General features: G+C 58.5%; 2 protein-coding genes across 7 annotated transcripts in view; one reads left to right on the forward strand and one right to left on the reverse strand.

Moving 5' to 3' along the window:
- The window catches only part of CASKIN2 (CASK interacting protein 2), a 13,876-nt gene extending 3,902 nt beyond the window's left edge, over positions 1–9,974 (reverse strand). The window contains exons 1-15 of one of the 4 annotated variants that reach the window (XM_068531351.1): positions 9,836–9,974; positions 8,605–8,686; positions 8,138–8,451; positions 4,076–4,127; positions 3,445–3,542; positions 2,897–3,042; positions 2,698–2,793; positions 2,480–2,610; positions 2,185–2,293; positions 1,704–1,812; positions 1,379–1,473; positions 659–920; positions 415–536; positions 254–314; positions 49–140 (exon numbers count right to left, since the gene is read on the reverse strand). In XM_068531351.1, the coding sequence (XP_068387452.1) occupies positions 49–140; positions 254–314; positions 415–536; positions 659–920; positions 1,379–1,473; positions 1,704–1,812; positions 2,185–2,293; positions 2,480–2,610; positions 2,698–2,793; positions 2,897–3,042; positions 3,445–3,542; positions 4,076–4,127; positions 8,138–8,231 (1,467 nt within the window). In that variant the 5' untranslated portion in view covers positions 8,232–8,451; positions 8,605–8,686; positions 9,836–9,974. Of the gene's footprint in view, positions 1–48; positions 141–253; positions 315–414; positions 537–658; positions 921–1,378; positions 1,474–1,703; positions 1,813–2,184; positions 2,294–2,479; positions 2,611–2,697; positions 2,794–2,896; positions 3,043–3,444; positions 3,543–4,075; positions 4,128–6,304; positions 6,360–8,137; positions 8,687–9,835 lie in introns of those variants that run through there. The other 3 variants (XM_068531350.1, XM_068531352.1, XM_068531353.1) reach the window with 3 other exon arrangements.
- Positions 9,975–10,876: 902 nt separating this feature from the next.
- Positions 10,877–17,970, forward strand: TSEN54 (tRNA splicing endonuclease subunit 54). 3 transcript variants are annotated; one of them, XM_068531367.1, is made up of 11 exons: positions 10,877–10,987; positions 11,315–11,479; positions 11,578–11,641; positions 11,726–11,809; positions 12,137–12,235; positions 13,221–13,273; positions 14,854–14,955; positions 15,140–15,783; positions 16,460–16,520; positions 16,835–16,951; positions 17,457–17,970. In XM_068531367.1, exons 4-11 carry the CDS (start codon positions 11,744–11,746, stop codon positions 17,605–17,607), a joined length of 1,293 nt encoding a protein of 430 aa, XP_068387468.1. In that variant the 5' UTR covers positions 10,877–10,987; positions 11,315–11,479; positions 11,578–11,641; positions 11,726–11,743; the 3' UTR covers positions 17,608–17,970. The 3 variants fall into 3 exon arrangements, with proteins under 3 accessions (XP_068387468.1, XP_068387466.1, XP_068387467.1); XM_068531365.1 differs by lacking the exon at positions 10,877–10,987 and adding an exon at positions 11,091–11,171; XM_068531366.1 differs by lacking the exons at positions 10,877–10,987; positions 17,457–17,970 and adding an exon at positions 11,091–11,171 and having other exon boundaries at positions 16,460–16,532; positions 16,835–16,921.
- Positions 17,971–18,427: the final 457 nt, after the last annotated feature.

Here is an 18,427-nt window from a genome sequence, read left to right on the forward strand (position 1 = left end):
GTAACCCCTACCCTGGGCTCGCAGCCCACTCCCCAGTGCGGGTCACACCTTCCCCTCCAGCAGCTGCTCCGGCCTCACGTCGTGGGTGAAGAGCAGCTCCCCGGAGCGGTAGTTGGCCAGAGAGCGGTGGTTTGGGTTGTCTTCAAGGAAGGAGAGAAATGGAATCAGGGTGGCTGGATGAAGGGGCGCCAAGCCCTCAGCCTCGCCACCTGCACCGCTCCTAGCCCACCCAGGTCCCAGTCTCCCTTCCTACCTGCCAGGGACGGGGGGTGCAGTCCTGGCAGCACCTGGTCCTCTCCAGCAGAGGGCAGTGGCTGGAGACAGGGAAGGAGCTGACTCTCACTTGGGGAACTGGCAGTGGGTGTGGGGGGCCCGGCCCTGGTCCCAACCAACGCCTCCCCCCCGCCCCCCAACCTGGGCATTCTCAATAAGGAGGCCGCTGCTGTGGCCGTTGGTGCCCTCGGAACTCTGTCCGCTGCCGGCACTGCGGATGCTGCCCACGCTGCCCTCGCTGCCCACACTGTTCCTGTCACCTGCTGCAGGGGGCAGAAGCCAAGGGGTTAGAGCCCCAGTTGGCCCTGCCAACAGCTGACTGGCAGCTTGCCAGAGCCAGATGTTTACCCCGGTACCCAGCACTGCCCCCCCCGGGAGGAGGTACCTGGGCTGTCTGGGCTGAGGCCCACCCGCGGCAGCTGGCCATAGGTAAGGGGGTGCAGGGGGTCATCAGCAGGGGGCTGTGGTGTCCTGGAGAGGCCTGGGCGCAGGGTGGTGGACGCAGAGGGGAGGCGGGGTGCAAGGACACCCACCCGCTTGCTGACCACTTCAACGATGCCCGGGGGGAAGTAGCCCACACGGTCCGTGCCCCTCTGGCTCTCGTGGATGTGGCCCTTCCAGCGGCCATCGGGATGCTGCTCAAGCACCTGGGGCAGATGGGCAGGGGGACGGGCGATGCCACGGTCACGTGCTGCACCAAGTGCCCAGCCCTGCAGCTGTGGTCCAGCTCTCCCCCTCCCCCCGGGGAGCTGGCCTCTGGTGCCCAAGTCGGCCCACAGTTCTGGCCCTGCCACCAGCATCCAGCCCAATCCCCTGGGTGCCTCCAGGGCATACCAACAAGAGTCTGGAGTCAGCCTGGGTCCAGATCCCAGCTCCACTGCTTGCTAGCTTGTGACTTTGGACAAACTGCTTTCATTCTCTAAGCCTCAATTTTGTCAGCTCCAAAAAGGAAATGGTAAGAGCACCTACCTTACCTGGATTGGGAAGAATTCAACGAGATCGTGCATATAAAGACCCTAACACAGAGCCTTATCCTCAGTAGGTGCCCAAGTAAGTGACAGCAATCATTTGTGTTCTCGAAGGAATGCCTGCATTGGATCCTCACCGTGATGACGTCCCCTGCCCGGACATTGAGGGCAGTGGGATCGTGGAGGTTCCAGAAATCCTTGAGTGCTCGGACCTTCAGGATCCCTGAGGCCTCTAAAAGAAGGAGGAGGACAGGTGTCATCTGAGGGTCCTTAGGGCATCTTCCCTTCCCTCCAGTCCCCTGTTCATGACCCTCCCCCAGGTCCCTGCCGCATCATCCCCGCAGCAGCCCCCCAGACCAGCCCGGGGCCCAGGAGCGTGACATCCGCTCCTGCTCCACTTCCTGGGACCCTCTGGAGTGGCCCCGGATTCCCTGGGCTGGGTCTTCTCCCCCACACGCTCACCCCGCAGTAGCTGCTTGATTTCCCGGCTGGCCTGGGAGGTGGTGAACTGATTCACGATGTCCAGCGCCGTCTGGTTATACGTGTTCCGGATGTTCACGTCCACCCCACCCTGGGTGCACAGTGCGGGGTGAGCCTGTGCTGAGCGCCTGGTTTGTCGCTTCTCCCAATTCTCACAGCTACCCAGCAGGTAGTTACTATTTTCAGATTTTACAGATGAGGAAGCGGAAGCTCAGAGACAGGGTCAAGGATGAGCTCAAGGTCACTCAGCTAGTAAAAGGCAGAACCGGGCCTTGAACCAGGTCCGTCTGCTCTCCAGCCACTTTGCACGGCCCCCACCCATGCAAAACACCACGTTGCCAGTGGAGACCCCCTCCCTTGCCACCCCAGCTGGTCTTGGACCCGGCACCCGCTGGGGACCCGTCCACACCCGCGGGCTGACCAGGGGTCCATACCCGCGGGCTGACCAGGGGTCCACACGCACCTCCAGGAGCAGCCGCACCACGTCGGTCTTGCCATACAGCGCGGCCTCGTGGAGTGCCGTGCCTGTCTTGGTCTGGCGGTTGATCTCAATCCCAGCTCTCAGGAGCTGCCTGTGGAGGGGAGGGTGAGTTACTGGGGCAGAGGGCAGGGGGTGGGGAAGGAGAGGAAGCCGATTGCTGGGGTCTGGGAGAGAGATCCAGAGCGAGGGTGAAGAGGGCAGCAGGGCAGGGCACTGAGGGGACGGCGCCAGTCCCACCGGAAGAGGATGAGGATGTTGGGGGGGCCCCGGTGGGTACCTGATGACCTCTCTGTGGCCGTTCTTGGCAGCCAAGTGCAGGGGTGTGGTATAGTTAGGGTCACACGGGTCCTTGGCCTCACCCTCCAGCAGTGCCACACATAAGTGGCTGTTCAGTAACAGCTGGGCCACCTGCAGCAACCAGCACTCAGGTAGGGCCTCCTCCTGAGACCCCCCCAGACGCCCAGAACCCAGTACCCCAAGGGCAGCAGGCCCCACCTTGAGCCGTCCAAATTCGCAGGCCAGGTCCAAGGGCGTCTTCTTGGCCTTGTTGACCAGGCACGGGTTGGACTGATGCTGGAGGAGCATTTCTGACTGGGGTGGAGTGAGCCAAGTGAGGGGTCTGGCCTGGCCGGCCCCCCATGCCAGCCCCCCTCTCCCTGCCCCCGCGCCCCTGTAGGCTGGCAGGGTCACGTACCACTTCATAGTGTCCGTACTGGGCAGCCAGGTGCAGCGGGATCTGCCCATCCAGCGAGGCGGCGTTCACGGCCGCAGAGGCTCGCAGTAGCAGCCTCACGGGCTCCAGCCGGCCCTGCCAGGCTGCGTAGTGCAGCGGTCGCATGCCTGCCAGAGGGAAGGGGTTTCTAAAGGAGGTCGAGGGATGGCGTGGGGCCGGAGGAGGGAACTGAGCAGAGCCTGGAGCCACCCCAGCTGGAGGGGAGAAGCGAAGCTGGCTTCACCCGGGTTTGCTCAGGGAGAGGTCCGGCTGTCTGGGGCTGAAGCCAGAATCCCACCTTGTCCACCACGGATGATCTGGTGACCTTGTAACGGTGATGTAACCTCAACTTCCTTACCTGGATAATGGGATGTCAGTACCACCCACTACCCCAGAAGGCTGTGAAGACTGAAGAGGTAAAGCATTTGCAAGTTCAGAGAAGCTATGCCAACATCTATTAGCATTGCTACGATGTAGCAGGGGCAAACTCTGACCACAGGGTCTGGGGTACGGGTACACTGGGCTCTCACCATTGCTGTCCTTGATGTCAACGGTGGCCTGAGCCTCCAGCAGCAAGGCTATGAGCTCCAGGCTGCCCCCCAGGGCGGCGTGGTGGAGAGCCGAGAATCTGGTGTGGTGGGACACAAGGTCGGGGGTGTCAGTGAGCGGCCCCCCGCCCCCAAATCCTGGTCTTCCACAGCAGACCCATCCTGGGGGCTGTCAGGGATGAGTTATTTGCCCACTGCACCCCCGGCCCCCCACCCTGCCAGCCCTGCCACGGGAGCCAGAGCAGCCGGGCTGCAGCATGAAAGGGCTCAGTGTCTGTGCTGAGAGGCCTGTTTGTCTGGCCTCCCTCACAGCCGGCCCAGGGGAGGGGGCCGTGGGAGCAGGAGCCCAAGGGCTCCTACCCTCCAGGGAGAAAAGGGAGCCTAGCAGGAATCTGACCCAAGGAGGCCCCTCAGAGAGGCACCAGGGCCCCCTCCCCTCCCTCAGGGATAGCTCCACGAGCAGGCGCGCGGGCAGGCCCCTGAGCTCTCGGCAAACACGCTTCAAGGGCCAAGTTTGAGAAGGGAAGGGACTCTAGGCCCCAGGTCTTTCCACTGCCCCTCCCCCCCCCCCCCCCCCCCCCAGTTTTCAAGAGGGACGGGGGCTCCCGCTCACCCATCAGCATCCTGGTAGTTGACGTTGAGTCTCTTCGTGGAGCCAAGGAGCTCTGGGGGTCAGAGCGGGAGGCATCAGGGCACCCTCGAATGATCCGCCCTTACCCACACCTAACCCAGTGCGCCCTCCCCGCCCACCTCCCGCCTCCAGCTGACCTCTTGGAGTGCAGGAAAGCACCTGCCCCATGGCCCTTTAGCTGTCAGTCCCTATGGCTTCCCACCCTGGCCCATCAGCTGGAGAGCGCCGCTGCAGCAGTGGCCTGGCTTCCCTGGGCCCCCAGCCCCGCTTGTTTATAGGGTCAAAGGGGGCGGAGATGGGGGGGGACTGGCATGCTGTGCCCTCAAAGGACAGTCCCACGAGCGCATGGTTGGCATTCCTGCCTGAATGGGCCAAGGAGTGAGCCTCATTGTCCCACGGGCCAAGGGGGCTGGGAGAGAAAGCAGAGGGCACCAGAAGCTCGAGAGTAGAGGGCGGATGCCAGGGCTGGACTCAAAGGCCACACTGCCCGGCCCTAGGTCATCCCTGAGCGGAGCATAGTGGGGAAGGTGGCGTCACACAGACCTCACCATGCCCTGGCTCTGCCACATACTAGCGGTGTGATCTTGGACAAGTCACTTGACCTCTCGGGTTGTGTCCTCATCTGTAAAATGGGCTGATCACAGAAGCTGCTCACGGGGGTTGTGAGTACAATGCCTGACCCTTGTGAAAGATGGGAGCTCTCACCATTTAGCACTCCTTACATGTTAGCCATTATTACCAAGAGGCTGTCCTCCAGCAAAAGCTGGTACAGTCCCCCCAGGGCCCCTGTTAGGGGAGTAACTGCTGACTCTGCACCCACAGGCTCCTGGCAGAGAGCTCTGTGCCCCGGGGAGCAAGGGGAGGATGCTGGTTCATCCCCCTCTCGGGGACAGGGACGGGGTTCAGACAGGTGTGCTCCACGTGTGAGCCAGGGCGTGGGAGGGGGTGGGCCCTGAGGAGTGTTGCGGAGGGGAAGGAGAGTGCCTGTCACAGGCGGGCCCCTGCCTCCTGCTGGAACCCACCCCTGCCGGGAAGGAGGAGGCCTGGCTCAACCCGGCTGGGCAGGGTGCCAAGCATGCTGGTCCAGGCCTGCCCCCCAGGCCCTGGTGGGCCCCTGAATACCCCAGCAAGACAGGGCCTCATTCCAATAGGGAGGGACCAAGCCTGCAGTGAGGAGCACAGGATGGGGAGGGGGAGACAGCTACACTTAGGGCTGAGCCGAATTACGCTACAGCGAAAAGGTAAATACAGAGTCAAAGAGTGACGGAAGAGGTGAGGGGGTGGGGGCCACAGGAAAGAAACCCAGGCCTCCCGGCCTTCCTGTAGTCCCCTTGGAAAGTCCTTGTCACACAGAACCATTCAGGGCAGTGGAAAGAACAGGGGCCCTAGAAGCAGGAAGTGCGTGATTCAAATTCTTCTCCTTCTTACTGGCTGTGTGACCTTGGCCAGCCCTGGCACCTCTCTGAGCCTCAGTGAAGACAACAAGGTCAAGCAGGGAAGAGGCACAGAAAGTCCCTCCACCTACTGCCAGCCTGGACAGTCTGGGCTGGGGCAGCTCGGCGGTGAGATGCAGCCCCTCCGGGGGGTGGCAGGACAACATGACAGAAGGGACAGGAACAGGGGCAGGGCCAGGCGGGGTGGCTCTGTTCTTTCCAGAACAATGGCCGGAAAGGCGGTGGGGAGAGGCTCAGAGGGACTGAACTGGGGACCTTGGTGGGAGGGTGGAGGGTCCTAGGTTCTTGGCAGTGGCTCCCGGCACTTCCCCTGCGGTACAACCTTCTTCCCAGGCCTGGCTCTGCGGGTGGAAGGGTCGCTCCTCCTGATTTAGGCTCGGGCAGAGGATGTGAGCTCAGCAGGCCACCCCCAGCCCACTCCATTTCCTCTGGCCAGAGAAGGAGACAGCTCAGAAAAGGGAGCAGGGGAGGGAGGGAGGAAGGGCAGAGGCAAGGCCAGGGCAACTGTAGCCCTCTCCTCCCAGCCACTTGCTCCCTGAAGAGGACCTGGGTAGGCAGGGAAAGCCGGCCCCCAGTGACCAGATATCAGATGCAGCAGGCTGAGGGAGCACCTCTTTTTGGACAGCCAGAAAGCTTTAGCCACCGCCCAGAGGGAAAAAAGGGAGCCCTGACACCTCCCTTCCAGCAGTTTCCTTTGCCTTTCTGGGTATGGAGCAGGAGTTTCCAGCCTCCCTTCTCAGAACTGCTTCAGAATCACCTGAAGAACTTTCGGATTTGCAGAGTCCCAGGCTCTCTGTGATGATTCTGTAATTCTGGGAGAGACCAGGGAGTCTGTACTTTCAGAACTATCCCTAGGTAATTCTGATGGGCAGCCGAGTGTGGCAGCACAGGGCAGAGGGCTCAGGCTTGTCTTTGATCTGCCACACGATGGCCATGTGACCTTGGGCAAATCACTAACCCTCTCTGAGCGTCAGTTTCCTTATCTGTAAAGTGCATGTAGAAGAACCCATCTCCCAGGAAATAGAGGGGATTACAATATTTCATAAACTGTAGGGTATGCAAAAGTCACCTTGTGATCTCCTTTTTGTCACCAGCTTTCACAGCTTCTCAGAGGACTGGGAGGGGGGACAGGTGGTTCCAGGACCCTATCACTCTGTGCAAGTCCCCTGGGGAGTGGGGGGAAGGATCATCTTCCTCCACAGATGTTTCCCCCCTGGGCACAGGGGACCTTCCTGGAGCCTAGGAGCCTGGCTGCAAGGTTTCTGCCACCAGCCTCCAGCCACTTGCCCTCCCGAGGGCCTCACTTTGAGGTCTGAGGCCCCAGGGCTGTGAGGTCAGCAGCAGCTCAACCAAGGCCCTACTGGGCAGGTTGCCAAAAGCAACACAGAGGTGAGGGGAGGAGGGGCACTGGCTCCCACCTTGGGGCCTCCAGGGCCCTCCCTGGACCCTCCTTGGCACCTTCCCCCATCAGGCTCACCCTGCATCCACTCCCCCGGGGCACAGAGAGTACCCCTCACGATTCCATCTCTCTACACCCCGGCTGTCCTGCCCTGGTGTGTAAGTGGGGACACTCACACACGTGCACAACTCCCAGGCCCTTAAAATCCTTCCTTCTGGCACCCCACACTCCCAGGTGTGGGTGGGGATAATTGGACATCTTCAGGTAGCCTGGGGGACTCCTTCCTGTGCAAAGGGCCAAGCTGTGTCTTGCGCTAGAGCCCCAGAACTCCAGAAGGACCCTCTCTCCCCCAGCCCGAATCTGGTGGCAGGAGCCATCTCCTGTCCCTCCTGGTCCAGGAACTCAAGGGGACAAGTCCAGTGTCCTCCTGGGACAGTCCAGAGAGCTTGCCCTGAAGCCCAGAGGTCTACTCTCCTTGCAGGGTCTCACTGCAGAGGTACTCAGGAGATGGAAGTCAGGTGTGGCCACCTGTGCACAGAGCTCCCACAACCCTGTCGACTAGAGACCCCAGGCTGCAGAGAGACATCCAGAAAATTAACTTTGGACACACACCCCCAGGGGACACAGGCAGATAAGTCAGGGGGATGGGGGCAGTTAGATAATGCTGAACTTTGTTTTAAGCAGAATTCTCTTTAAAAAGCTATCTTACAGATATCTCCATCAAGCTGACAAAAACACAGAGATGCTCTGGTTGGACTGGGGGGTGGGCGTGGAGGTTGAGCTCTAGCTATTCAGTCTTTTCCAACTCACTGCCAGAAACCCCACAGCTCCAAAGAACACATCGGAAAAACCACCTGCTAAAGGCAACTCCAAGAGGGCAGGACTTTTAGTTTGTCTTGTTCGCTGCTGTGGCTCAGTGCTTAGAGCCTGGCACACAATAGGCACTCAAAAAAATTAGAATGAATGTACTTCAATCCTTTTACTTTACAGGTGAGGAAACTGAGGCCCAGAGAGGTAAAGTGATTTGCCTAAGGGTTCACAGCAAGGGGGACCCAACTTCCTCACCGGCTCTCCCACACAGAAGCACTCCCACCCCAAGCCCCCAGATCAGAGTGACCACCCAGGCCTCTCTCCACAGCCTGGCACTCAGGGGAGGGTCTCAGCTGGATAGTCACCCCATCAAGTACTCACTTGTCTTTGTGGCCTTGACCTTAGCCACCAGTTTCTGCACACCAGTCACATCTCCATTCTTGACAGCGAGGATCAGGTCCTGTTCTCGACCCATCCTGGTCCCTGGGCTGGGCTCTGAGCTCAGGAGTCCAGGGCAGAGGCAGGGAAACGGGTCTAAGCCGAGGTGTCAGGGTGCCATCCCTTGGTCCTCTGGAGGGCCAGGCGTCCAGGGGGAATGTGTCTGGTGTCCCAGGCAGTGGGCTTCTTGTTAGGCGCTGATGGGTACCCCCTCAAGGTGCTTCGTGAGCTGCCGCCACAAGCAGGAAAGCTGATCTCTGAGGGGGCAGAGGCTGTGTGGAAATCTGAACGGATATCAGCTTGCAGCTTCCGACAGCCCAGGGATGGGCCGGGACTGGGGGCGCCAATCTTTCCAACGTGGCTCAGGAGCACTAGTGCCCACCCAGAGAGCAGCCAGCATTCCCTCACACCTCAGTCAGCAGCGGTGGACATGTCTCAGGAGTCTGGAAAAGGTGTGGTCCGCTGAAGGTCTGCTGAAGGCTGGGCCAGAGTCTGTAAGGGTCCCAGAAGCAGGGCTCAGAGAAAGAACAGGACAGGGCTTCCAGGGAGTCCCCCAATCACCCTGGCTGCCCTTCTGAGTCAAGGGAGGGGCTGAGCCACTCAAAAGGCGGAGGGAGCCGCCATGCATGAGAGGAGTATTTGGAAGCGGGGAGGTGGTGTTCTGGGAGGGGGAGGCTGAGTCACTGAGGCCCCAGGGCACCTGGCAGCACCTCAACCTGGGGCAGGAGGGGCCCTGGCAGCACGACACTGGGGCAGGTCGGGCCAGCAGCCTGTTCTCCACAGCCTGAGGCTCTGACACCCACAGACAACTGGTGGGCCAGGAAGTGGGGCCTGGGAAGGTCAGGCACAGGCAAACGGGCAGGGGTCACTCCCTGTGGAAGGTGCCTGCCCCCAGACTCTTCCCTATCCAAGCTTTGCTGTAATAGCTGGATGCCCTAGCCCCAGGGCTCTTTATGAATTCAGAGGGTGGAATGGGGAGTTAGGGCCCCCCATCTCTGGCGGGGTGTCTGCCTGCAGGACAGGGAAGCTTTACAGCACCTGTTGTTGACCCATCCTCACCCCTTGTGTGGGATGGGGAAGCAGCTGGGCGGAGAACAGAGGTGAGAGCCGGGGCACTGCTGGTAAATGGGGCTGCCTGCCCTCCCAAGCCTGAATCTGAGGCCCAGAGCCCAGACTTCACTTTGGAAAAGCTTACGTCAGTTCCTAGGTGGCCGAGAATTTGTTGCCCGAGTCCTGTGGCATGAGACCTGTGCAGGCCTAGGGCCCTAGCTGGGGTCCTCTTACTCCCCAAAAGTCCCAAGCCCAAACCAGATGGCACTCCAGCTCAAGGCCCGCGGCCGACATTGGGGGAGGGCGCCCCTGGCAGTGCATGGGGTCGGGCTGGCTCCCCCGCCCCCCGGAATGCCAGTCCAGCGCCGCGCAACCCCCCAACCCAGCCCAGCCCAGGCGGACCGGGGAACAAAGCGGCGGGAGGGACCGGGAGGGCCAAGCGCTGGAGGGATTGATGCGGGAAGACGATACAGGGGAGCGAGGAGGACGGAAGGACACGACAGATGAAGGCGCCCGCGGATTCCGCAAGAAAAGTTAGTTTGTGCCCGCCCTCAAGGGTGCTGACCCCCAGATCAGTCCCCGCAGTCTCACCTCTCCCAGCCTCCCCGCCGGCGGTCCGGCAGGTCCTGCTCGGTCCCTGGCACTCTGGACGGTGGCTCCCACTGCCCCCCTTACCCTTTTTCTCCTCCTTCTCCTCCTTTTCCAAGGCCGGCTCGGCGCCTCCCGCAGGAAATCCCGCCCCTCCCCCCTCCCTCCGGCCGGATCGGGAGCGGAGGGACCGTCCCGGCAGCGCAGTCGGACTGTCAGTCAGTGCCTACGGCCCCGCCCCGATCCGCGTCAGGCCCCGCCCCCTCTGGTCCGGACCGAGGCCGCTGGCCGGGTCAGCGCATGCGCCCAGGTGAAGCGGCGTGGGTGGGGCCGAGAGTGCGCGCAGCTGCCTCCTGGCTGCGGAGCCCCGGGCGACCCGGGGGTCTAGAGTTCAGACCGAATGGTGAGATGCCCTGTTTGTGACTGGGTGGGACAGAAGACGTGATGTGAAGGGATCTGGGAACCGAGACCCAGGAATCCCACTTGGGAAGCCCCCCTTCCTCTTTGACCCTCGCCCTTCCCGGGACTCCCGCGGCGACCTCCGCCCGCGGCCAGAGTCGCCGACCGACAGCCACTGGTCGGAGCAATGGTGCCACCTAGCGGACCGTGTCGGAACGACCCACGGTGGCGGCGGCGGGGACCCCAGCCTTGAGGAGGTGCTAATGACGGGCTGGGGTGGCGCTTCAGCACCATCGTGGGTCGGACAGCGCCTCCCCCCAACCCGCCCCGGCCCTGGAAACCCGGCTTCCGACCCCCTAGGAAGGGACCCAACGGAAGACCCTGAAGGAACTCCGAACCTCCCTAGACTGCACCTGACAGCCCTCGGTGACCTTCAGTTTGTGAAGCTGGAATTCAGGAACCCAAAGCTCTCCCTTCTCTAAACCCCCTCTTCTAACCTCCCTGTCCAGCCTGGGTGGTGGGGACTAAGCAGCCCAGGGCTGCGGAGGGGAGGGTCACGCATTTGACTCTTCATACTACACTTTTCTAACGCCGGGCTCCTCAAGTTTTACTAGAGAGAAGCCCAGAGGCGGGCTGGGGATAGGAGAGGGGAGCGCCTCCAAATCCAGAAACCTGCAAGCTCTCCGCCCCCGGAATCGAGGCACATGTTTGTGGGCAGCCTCTAGGACCCAGGACACCGAGGAAGGTGGAAAGCAGGTGGGTTGATCCGGAGACCCGAGGAGCAGAAGTAGGATCCCCGGGCGCTAGGGCCGCGCGGAGTTCCGGCGGTGGGCGGGGCGTGGGCGGGGCGCGCGCGCGCGCGCGCAGCGGCAGACCGCAACCCCATGGAGCCCAAACCCGAGTCAGCCTCCGTGGAGGTGCCTGCCGGGCGCGTGCTCAGGTGCGGCGCGGCCCGGCCCGGGGGAGGCGCCGGGACCGCGGAGTGGGCGCCAGGAAGGGCCCGGGCACCCGGGACGGGGATCCAGGCCTGGGCCGAGCGGCCCCGACTGCGCGGCGCTAACCCCGCGTCCCTTCCTTCCCCAGTGCCCCGGAGCTCTTCGCTGCCCGTTCCAGGTCCCAGAAGCTGCCCCAGCGCTCGCATGGCCCCAAGGACTTCATCCCCGACGGCTCAGCGGCCCAGGCTGAGCGCCTGCGAGTGTGCCGCGAGGAGCTCTGGCAGCTGCTGGCGGAGGAGCGCGTGGAGCGCCTGTGAGGGGGCCGGGCCGGGGCGGGGGCGAAGCCGGGGCGGGCGGACCCGGTAGACTAATCCGGTAGACTGAGACGGACCCCTCCCTACTCCTCGCCAGGGGCAGTTTGGTGGCCGCCGAGTGGAGACCGGAAGAAGGCTTCGTGGAGTTGAAGTCTCCTGCGGTGAGCGGTGGGGTTCAGAGACAGGGGACCCGCCTTCTCTGCCCTCCTGGCTCCTTTGTGACATTTGCTCTGGATCCCACGCAGGGTAAATTCTGGCAGACCATGGGCTTCTCAGAGCAGGGCCGGCAGCGGCTTCACCCGGAAGAGGCCTTGTATCTGCTGGAGTGTGTGAGTGGGGTCCTGGGAGAGTGGAGAAGGGGTTGGGACCAAAGAACTGGAAGGACGTTTTTGTTGGAGAAAAAGTATATGCAACTGAGTATTCAGGGAGCTTGTAACCTGATTTCTAGAGCAGGAGACAAGAATACCACGCAGGGAGCAGGCATTCCAGTCGAAGTTAGTGATGCTGCCTCCCTTTCCCCCCTCCCTTCCTGGTTGGCCGTATTCTTGCTGAGATGAGGGGGGCGTAGCAGGCAGGTATCAGAGCAGGGAAGTTGCCTCATTGGCTGTGCCACTGCAGGGACGGTTCACAAGCTGAGCTGTTGGCTCCGCTTCCAGGGCTCTATCCAGCTCTTCCACCAAGACCTTCCGCTGTCTATCCAAGAGGCCTACCAGCTGCTGCTGACTGAAGACACCGTGACTTTCCTGCAGTACCAGGTATCTGCCACCCTCTCCCGGGAGAGAAGCCACCCATCCACTGAACTAATGAGTATTTATAAGTACCTCCGAGGTGCTAGGTACAGAGCCATGTGCTAAGGCTACAAGACCTGCAAGGGCTCTGTTGTCATGGTGCTTACATCCTAGTGGTGGTACTTGGGTAATATATAAGTAAGCAAGCAAGTGGACGATTGACTTCACAGCTGAGTGCCAGGAAAAAGACAAAGAGGAGGAGGGGCACCAGGCTAGAGACAGAAATGTGGACACCATGATGGCATGGATGGTATTTCAAACCCCACTGGGCTGTACGGAGGTGTGGCCAGAGTAGAGGGCTGTGTCTGAGACCTGGGGCACTCTAACCTGAGGAGGTCAGGGGGAAGATAAGGGACCTGAAGAGGGTCTGGCAATGCAGGGAAAAACCAGGAGAGGTGGCATCACAGACGCCAAGAGAAGGTCTTTCCAGGAAGAAGTGCTTGGCTATGTTGAAAGCTTGAGAGATCAAGCAAGCTGGGGGCATTCCTGCCTACATCTCTCAGATATGGATACAGGGACACAAGGATGAACATGTGGTTCATCCAAAGACCATTCCCCCCATCCCACCCATCTATGGAGGTGCTGCGGGGCGGCCAGGTGTCCACCACTTCTGCTATCTTGTCTTTATTGTAGTCAGGAGCTTCACTGGTGACAGCTTTGGTATCAGAATATTCTAGGGTGTAGTTTTTTTTCCTGGCCCATCAATTATCAGCTTTTTGGGATCTGTGTTTAAATTAAGAAACCGCTAAATGTCATTTGTGCCCACAGTAGGGTAAGTGAGAGAGAGGAATTCAGAGACTTGAGACCTTAGTTTGGGGAAAGCGTTTATAATGGAGTATGGTCCTACCAATCCCAGGGTTTGGAATCTGGGGGTGTGGTGAATGGCTTCCGTCTGGAGAAACTATTTGTTTTCAAAAGTGCACGTCTGACCTCTACTTTTTTATCTTTTGAGGTCTTCAGCCACCTGAAGAGACTGGGCTATGTGCTTCGACGATTCCAAGCAAGGTAAATCCCTATCTTATTTCCCTCGAATTTATTCTAGTCCTGGAACCTGGCTGACTGGCCCCAAAGTAGAAAGTGGCCTCTCCTTACCTGGAATCCTTGGGGAACTGCAGCTCTCTGAACAGGCTGGAAGTGCTCTATTGAGAGGCATGTTGGGACAAATCTGGGTCATTTCACCTTATCCTGGGCTATCAGATTGAGCCCCATCTTCAGCCCGTTCACTCCACAGATAACAACTGAGCACCTACAGCTCAGCGTGAGAATGGAGATACAGTACCGGAACAGTGCCTGGCACTTAGTAGGTGTGCAAGCAGATTTGTTAAGTGAAAATATGAATGAAGGACCAAGTGAGGAATTAACAGTTGAGTAGGGTTTCACATTCCTTTTGCTAGGTTAAATGTCCTTTACTTCTGGGGCTTCTGAGGATCACCACCGTAGTAATCCAGCATAGCTAAGAGCCACAGAGACTTTCAGACTCAGGAGGAGAAACTGGTACAGCCTTTGTAGGTTCACAGTATGTCACAAATGCTCTAGAACAAGCACATCCTTTAATTCCTGAAAGTGGAACATATCTTAAGGAAACAGTCACGGATGTGTGTGTAAGTTCACCTGTGAAACGTGTTTATTCATTCAGTCATTTGTTCAGCAATATTTATTGACTACCTACTGGGTGCCAGGCCCTATGCTGGTTGCTGAGGAATAGCAGAGAGCAAAATCACTGCCCCCACAGAACTTGTATTTAGTGGGGAGCTTACATGAAACACCATCACTTTGCGAAATCAGTGATCCTGGAAACATACTATAAGCCCAACAGGGAAAGCGTGGTCACACAGATTAAAGTTTATCCCTTAGAGCAGCGCTATTTGGTAGAACTTTCTGTAGTGATAAAAATGGTCTGGGTCTGTGTTATCCAGTATACGTGGCTTGTTTAACTATGGGACTGAATTTTTAATTTTGTTTAATTTTAATAGATTTAAATTTAACTTAAATAGCCCCTTTTGTCTAGGGCTACCATATTGGACAGTACAGCCTCACAGTCATAAAGAAATCATAGCAGGGAAGAATGAATAATGTCCATAATATACTGTTGAGTGTAAAAACAGACTACACAGTAGTATGTTAGTACAGTGTTACTTTTGAGAGGGAAAAACATGGAGAAAGACAGTATGCGTGTTTGTAAGAAACAATGTTAGAAAGACAGTATGTGTGTTTGTAAGAAACAACGTTACAGTAGTATCTATGGATTTTATTTTCATTTTTCTTTATTTTCCAAGTTTTCTCGTCCTCCTGATTTTTCTCACTAGGGATTAATTATTTATTGCTGGCTCTGCAGGAGCCCTGGTTTCAGGGAACCTCTGTTCAAAGGTGCCATTGGTAAGCCCCAGAGGCCTGGACAAAGATGCATGGGCAGGCCCCTGTGTCTGCCCCCATGTACCTCGTGTGCAGGTCTGCCTGGGGCCTTAGCCCTTGGTTATGGCTCTAGCCCTGGCCCGTGACTTACTCTGAGCCAGTCCCTCACACATTCCTTGGGGAGCACCAGACTGAAGAGGTGGATCTGTCGCCTGCCCCATTCTCACCCACAGCTCCGTCCTGTCCCCTTACGAGAGGCAGCTGAACTTGGATGGCAGTGTCCAGCGCTTGGAGGATCGGAATGGCAAGAGGAAGAGGAGGAGCTCCAGCTCTCAGTAATGCTCCCCACATGGCCACTCCCCAGGGAGAGCTTTGAGGGAGTGCTGGTGTTTGGGCCTTGGAGAATGCCCGGGCTTAAGAGCTGGGCTTGGGCTCAGGGAGGCAGTAGGGCACGTGTGGGTCGCGTGCACCTCAGCAGTCAGGAGCAGATGTGCTGCATTTCCTCCCTATGTCCCTCAGGTCCATTAATAAGAAGCCCAAGGTCCTGGAGAACCCCCTGCAGGGGGTGGATGGGACACCCGAGAGCCTGGCAACCTCCAGCCCACCTCCCCGAAACCAGAACAGCCGATGTCCAGAGGAGAAATCCCAGGAGTCAAGCCCCGTAAAGGGCCCCATGGGCCCCTTTCAGCTTCTGGGGTCCCTGGAGCCCTGCCCTCGGCTGGCCAGGGAGGGGGTGCGGTGCAGCCAGGAGAGTGGCAAAATGGAGAACGGGGTCAAGGGGGCTTGCAAGCCACGCTGGAACTTTGAGCAGATCTCCTTCCCCAACGTGGCTTCAGATAGCCGCCATACCCTCCTGCTTGCCCCCGCCCCAGAGCTGCTCCCGGCCAACGTGGCAGGGCGGGAGACAGACGCTGAGTCCTGGTGCCAGAAGCTAAACCAGCGGAAGGAGAAGCTCTCCAGGCGGGAACGGGAGCAACAGGTGGAGGCCCAGCACTTCCGGGAGGATGTAAACTCGGATCCCGAGGTGCAGCGCTGCTCCAGCTGGCAGGAGTACAAGCAGCTGCTGCAGAGGCGGCACCTGCAGAAGACCCAGAGCCGCCCCCCACACCTGTGGGACCAGCCTGTCACGCCCTTGCTGAGTCCCGGTCAGGCAGACTCCCCAGGTACCCCCTCATCCTGCCAGAGGCCACAAGACTTTGAAAGGGGCATGGATTGACCACAACTGATGGAGGCTTAAGAAAGATGGGGGAGGAGAGAGCTGTCAGTGGAGTGGAACCCACAGGGATAGTCCATTCTGGGAGGCAGCAAAGAGACCCAGGTGGGAAGGTTTAGAAATGGCAAGTCAGTGCCCAGGGAGAGGCGAGGATGAATGAAAACTACAACCACATCCTTAAAATCATAAACGAGATGCATGTGGAGTGGCTCTGCCACCAACTGGCTGTGGTTCCCTGTTCTCCCACCTCTGTCAGAGGAGACCAAGGGGGTGATATACTGGTCAAATAAAAGGAAAGCTTCTTGTATGCCCTGCATGTTAAGAATAGAGAACTAATAGGCAAGAATTGTGTTAACAAATTCAGAACTACAGTCCTTAATGGGAACATGGTGAGTTGTAAGTAACTAGAGTAGTGTTGTCAGAGCAGTTAAATTTGAACTTCAGATAAACAACTAATTTTTTTAGTATATGTATATTCCCAAAGTTGCATGGGGCATACCTATACAAAAAAAAAAAAAATCTGCTAAATCTGGCAACCCTAAACTAGATGGCAGATTCAGAAATGTCAGGGGGAGTCTGGATGGTTGACTCCCCTCACCAACGCCTTATTTTCACCATCCTTGTAGCCACAGTCCTTCAGCATATCTCTGTGCTGCAGACGACACACCTTGCTGATGGAGGTGCGCGGTGAGTTTCCAGGTAGTGCCTGTCTCCACAGTACTTTGGGTGCCGGCAGGAGTTGGCAGCTGGGATTTTACTCCTGAAGTTGGGCATGAGCTGGGGGAATCATTCTAGGGACCCCTACCCTGGCTAATATTCATGTATATCTAGGGGAGAGGGAGGAGTGACAGACAAGAGTAGATTTTTCCCCAGGTTCTCAGATAAGGTAGCTGTCCCTCCTTAGTCCCCCTGGAGGAACTGGGGGAGGGAAAGGGTGGTGTGGAAAGAAAAGATGGGGGAGGAGAGCCCCTGTTTCCTAAGGTTTCTCACTCTGTCCTCAGGCTGGTGGAGAAGTCTGCGGGCTTGGAGATCAGCTTTGATGTTTACCAGGCCGACGCCGTGGCCACCTTCCGAAAGAATAACCCTGGCAAGCCCTATGTCCGGATGTGCATTAGTGGGTACGAGACCAGTGAGCAGTACCCCAGGCTGCTGCCAGTTCTCTCGTAAACCAGCTGGACCTCCTCTCCACGCCCCTGGCTAGTTCGTCAGTCCCTGAGAAGAACCAGCGGTCCAGAGAGAGGCCCCATAGCCAGTTAGTGCTACAGGAACCCAGGCTTCCCAATCCTCACCTCTCATTCCTGGCATTTTCGAGTAGTCTCTCTCCTGTGCCACTTTAGTCCCAGGCTCACCCAGCAGAAGGGATGTGAATCAGAGGGATTTCCAGGCTAAGAGTGGTGAGAACCTTACTCTTCCTAGTCCCCTTACCCAACCAGGGCTCTGGGTGTTACTTGGAGAACTTAATCAGAGCCGTGCAGCTTGCAGAAAGGAGAGCCCAGGGGCCAGACTTCTTGTACCGCAAATCCTGTCTTAAAATTGCCCTTCCCTGGGAGCCTCAGAGGGCTGGGTTCTCAAAGCCTATGGGTGGGCTCTGTTCAGGTCTCAGTCTAACCTTGATTCTTGCAGATTTGATGAGCCAGTCCCAGACCTCTGCATCCTCAAGCGGTTGTCCTACCAGAGCGGGGATGTTCCTCTGATCTTTGCCCTGGTGGATCACGGAGACATCTCCTTCTACAGCTTCAGGGACTTCACGCTACCCAGGGATCTGGAGCACTGACCACGCAGCTCTGGCAGGGCCTGGGGTCTGCTCTGAGGGACCCGGACTGTCTACTCTCAGGGACCATCTCAGTTGCCTCCTACACCCAGACTCTGACCTGTAGCTTCAGAGGCTAGTCTGGGCCTTCGCCCTGGGTGTCTGATGCTTGCAGGAGAGGGGAGCTTGGCCCCCCCTACCTGGCTGCTGCAGCGCTTCCATGCCCCAGGCCTGAGATTGCTGCCTTGCAGTAAATCCCCTTGGAACTCAGGACTAGATTTCAGAGACCAGCGAGGCGGGGCAGAAGAGAGGACTCCGTGCCTTTAAATGAGAGGGTGCCTGCTTCTTGCGATAAAGCCAAAGCCATTAAAAAATAGATCCCTTTTCTGCTGTGGCTGGATATACTGGACGAGTCCTCCCTACCCACCATCCCATTGTCCGTGGGACTGGCCCCCAGGCCCTCACCCTTGCTTTATCCACCCACAGAGAGTGCTGCGTTCTCTGGTGCTAGAGCTAAGAGCAGCCCTCGGGAGGGCAGGAATGCGACCCGACCCTTTCTCGGGGAAGTCACTGACTTCTAGCTAGCTTGGCTTTCAGAAGGGTAGTCCGAGGAGGGCAGATGGCACTCCACTGGTCCTTCCCTGAACGCAGCCAGGTCCGGGTAGAGGGGCGGCCGAGAGGCGACATGTCGGTGTGGCTTGAATCGTAGTCTTCTTGACCTGTGCGGTGGAGTGTGCAGTTCACGCCCAGGCCTCGGGCCTGGCCTCTGCGCCCCTTCTGCTCCTGTCTCTCGTCGTTCCTAATCCCCTCCCTCGTCGTGCTGAAAACTCCGGTCGCTGTTGCT

The sequence above is a fragment of the Eschrichtius robustus genome, chromosome 20 (assembly GCF_028021215.1).
Source record: "Eschrichtius robustus isolate mEscRob2 chromosome 20, mEscRob2.pri, whole genome shotgun sequence".
Classification (NCBI taxonomy): domain Eukaryota; kingdom Metazoa; phylum Chordata; class Mammalia; order Artiodactyla; family Eschrichtiidae; genus Eschrichtius; species Eschrichtius robustus.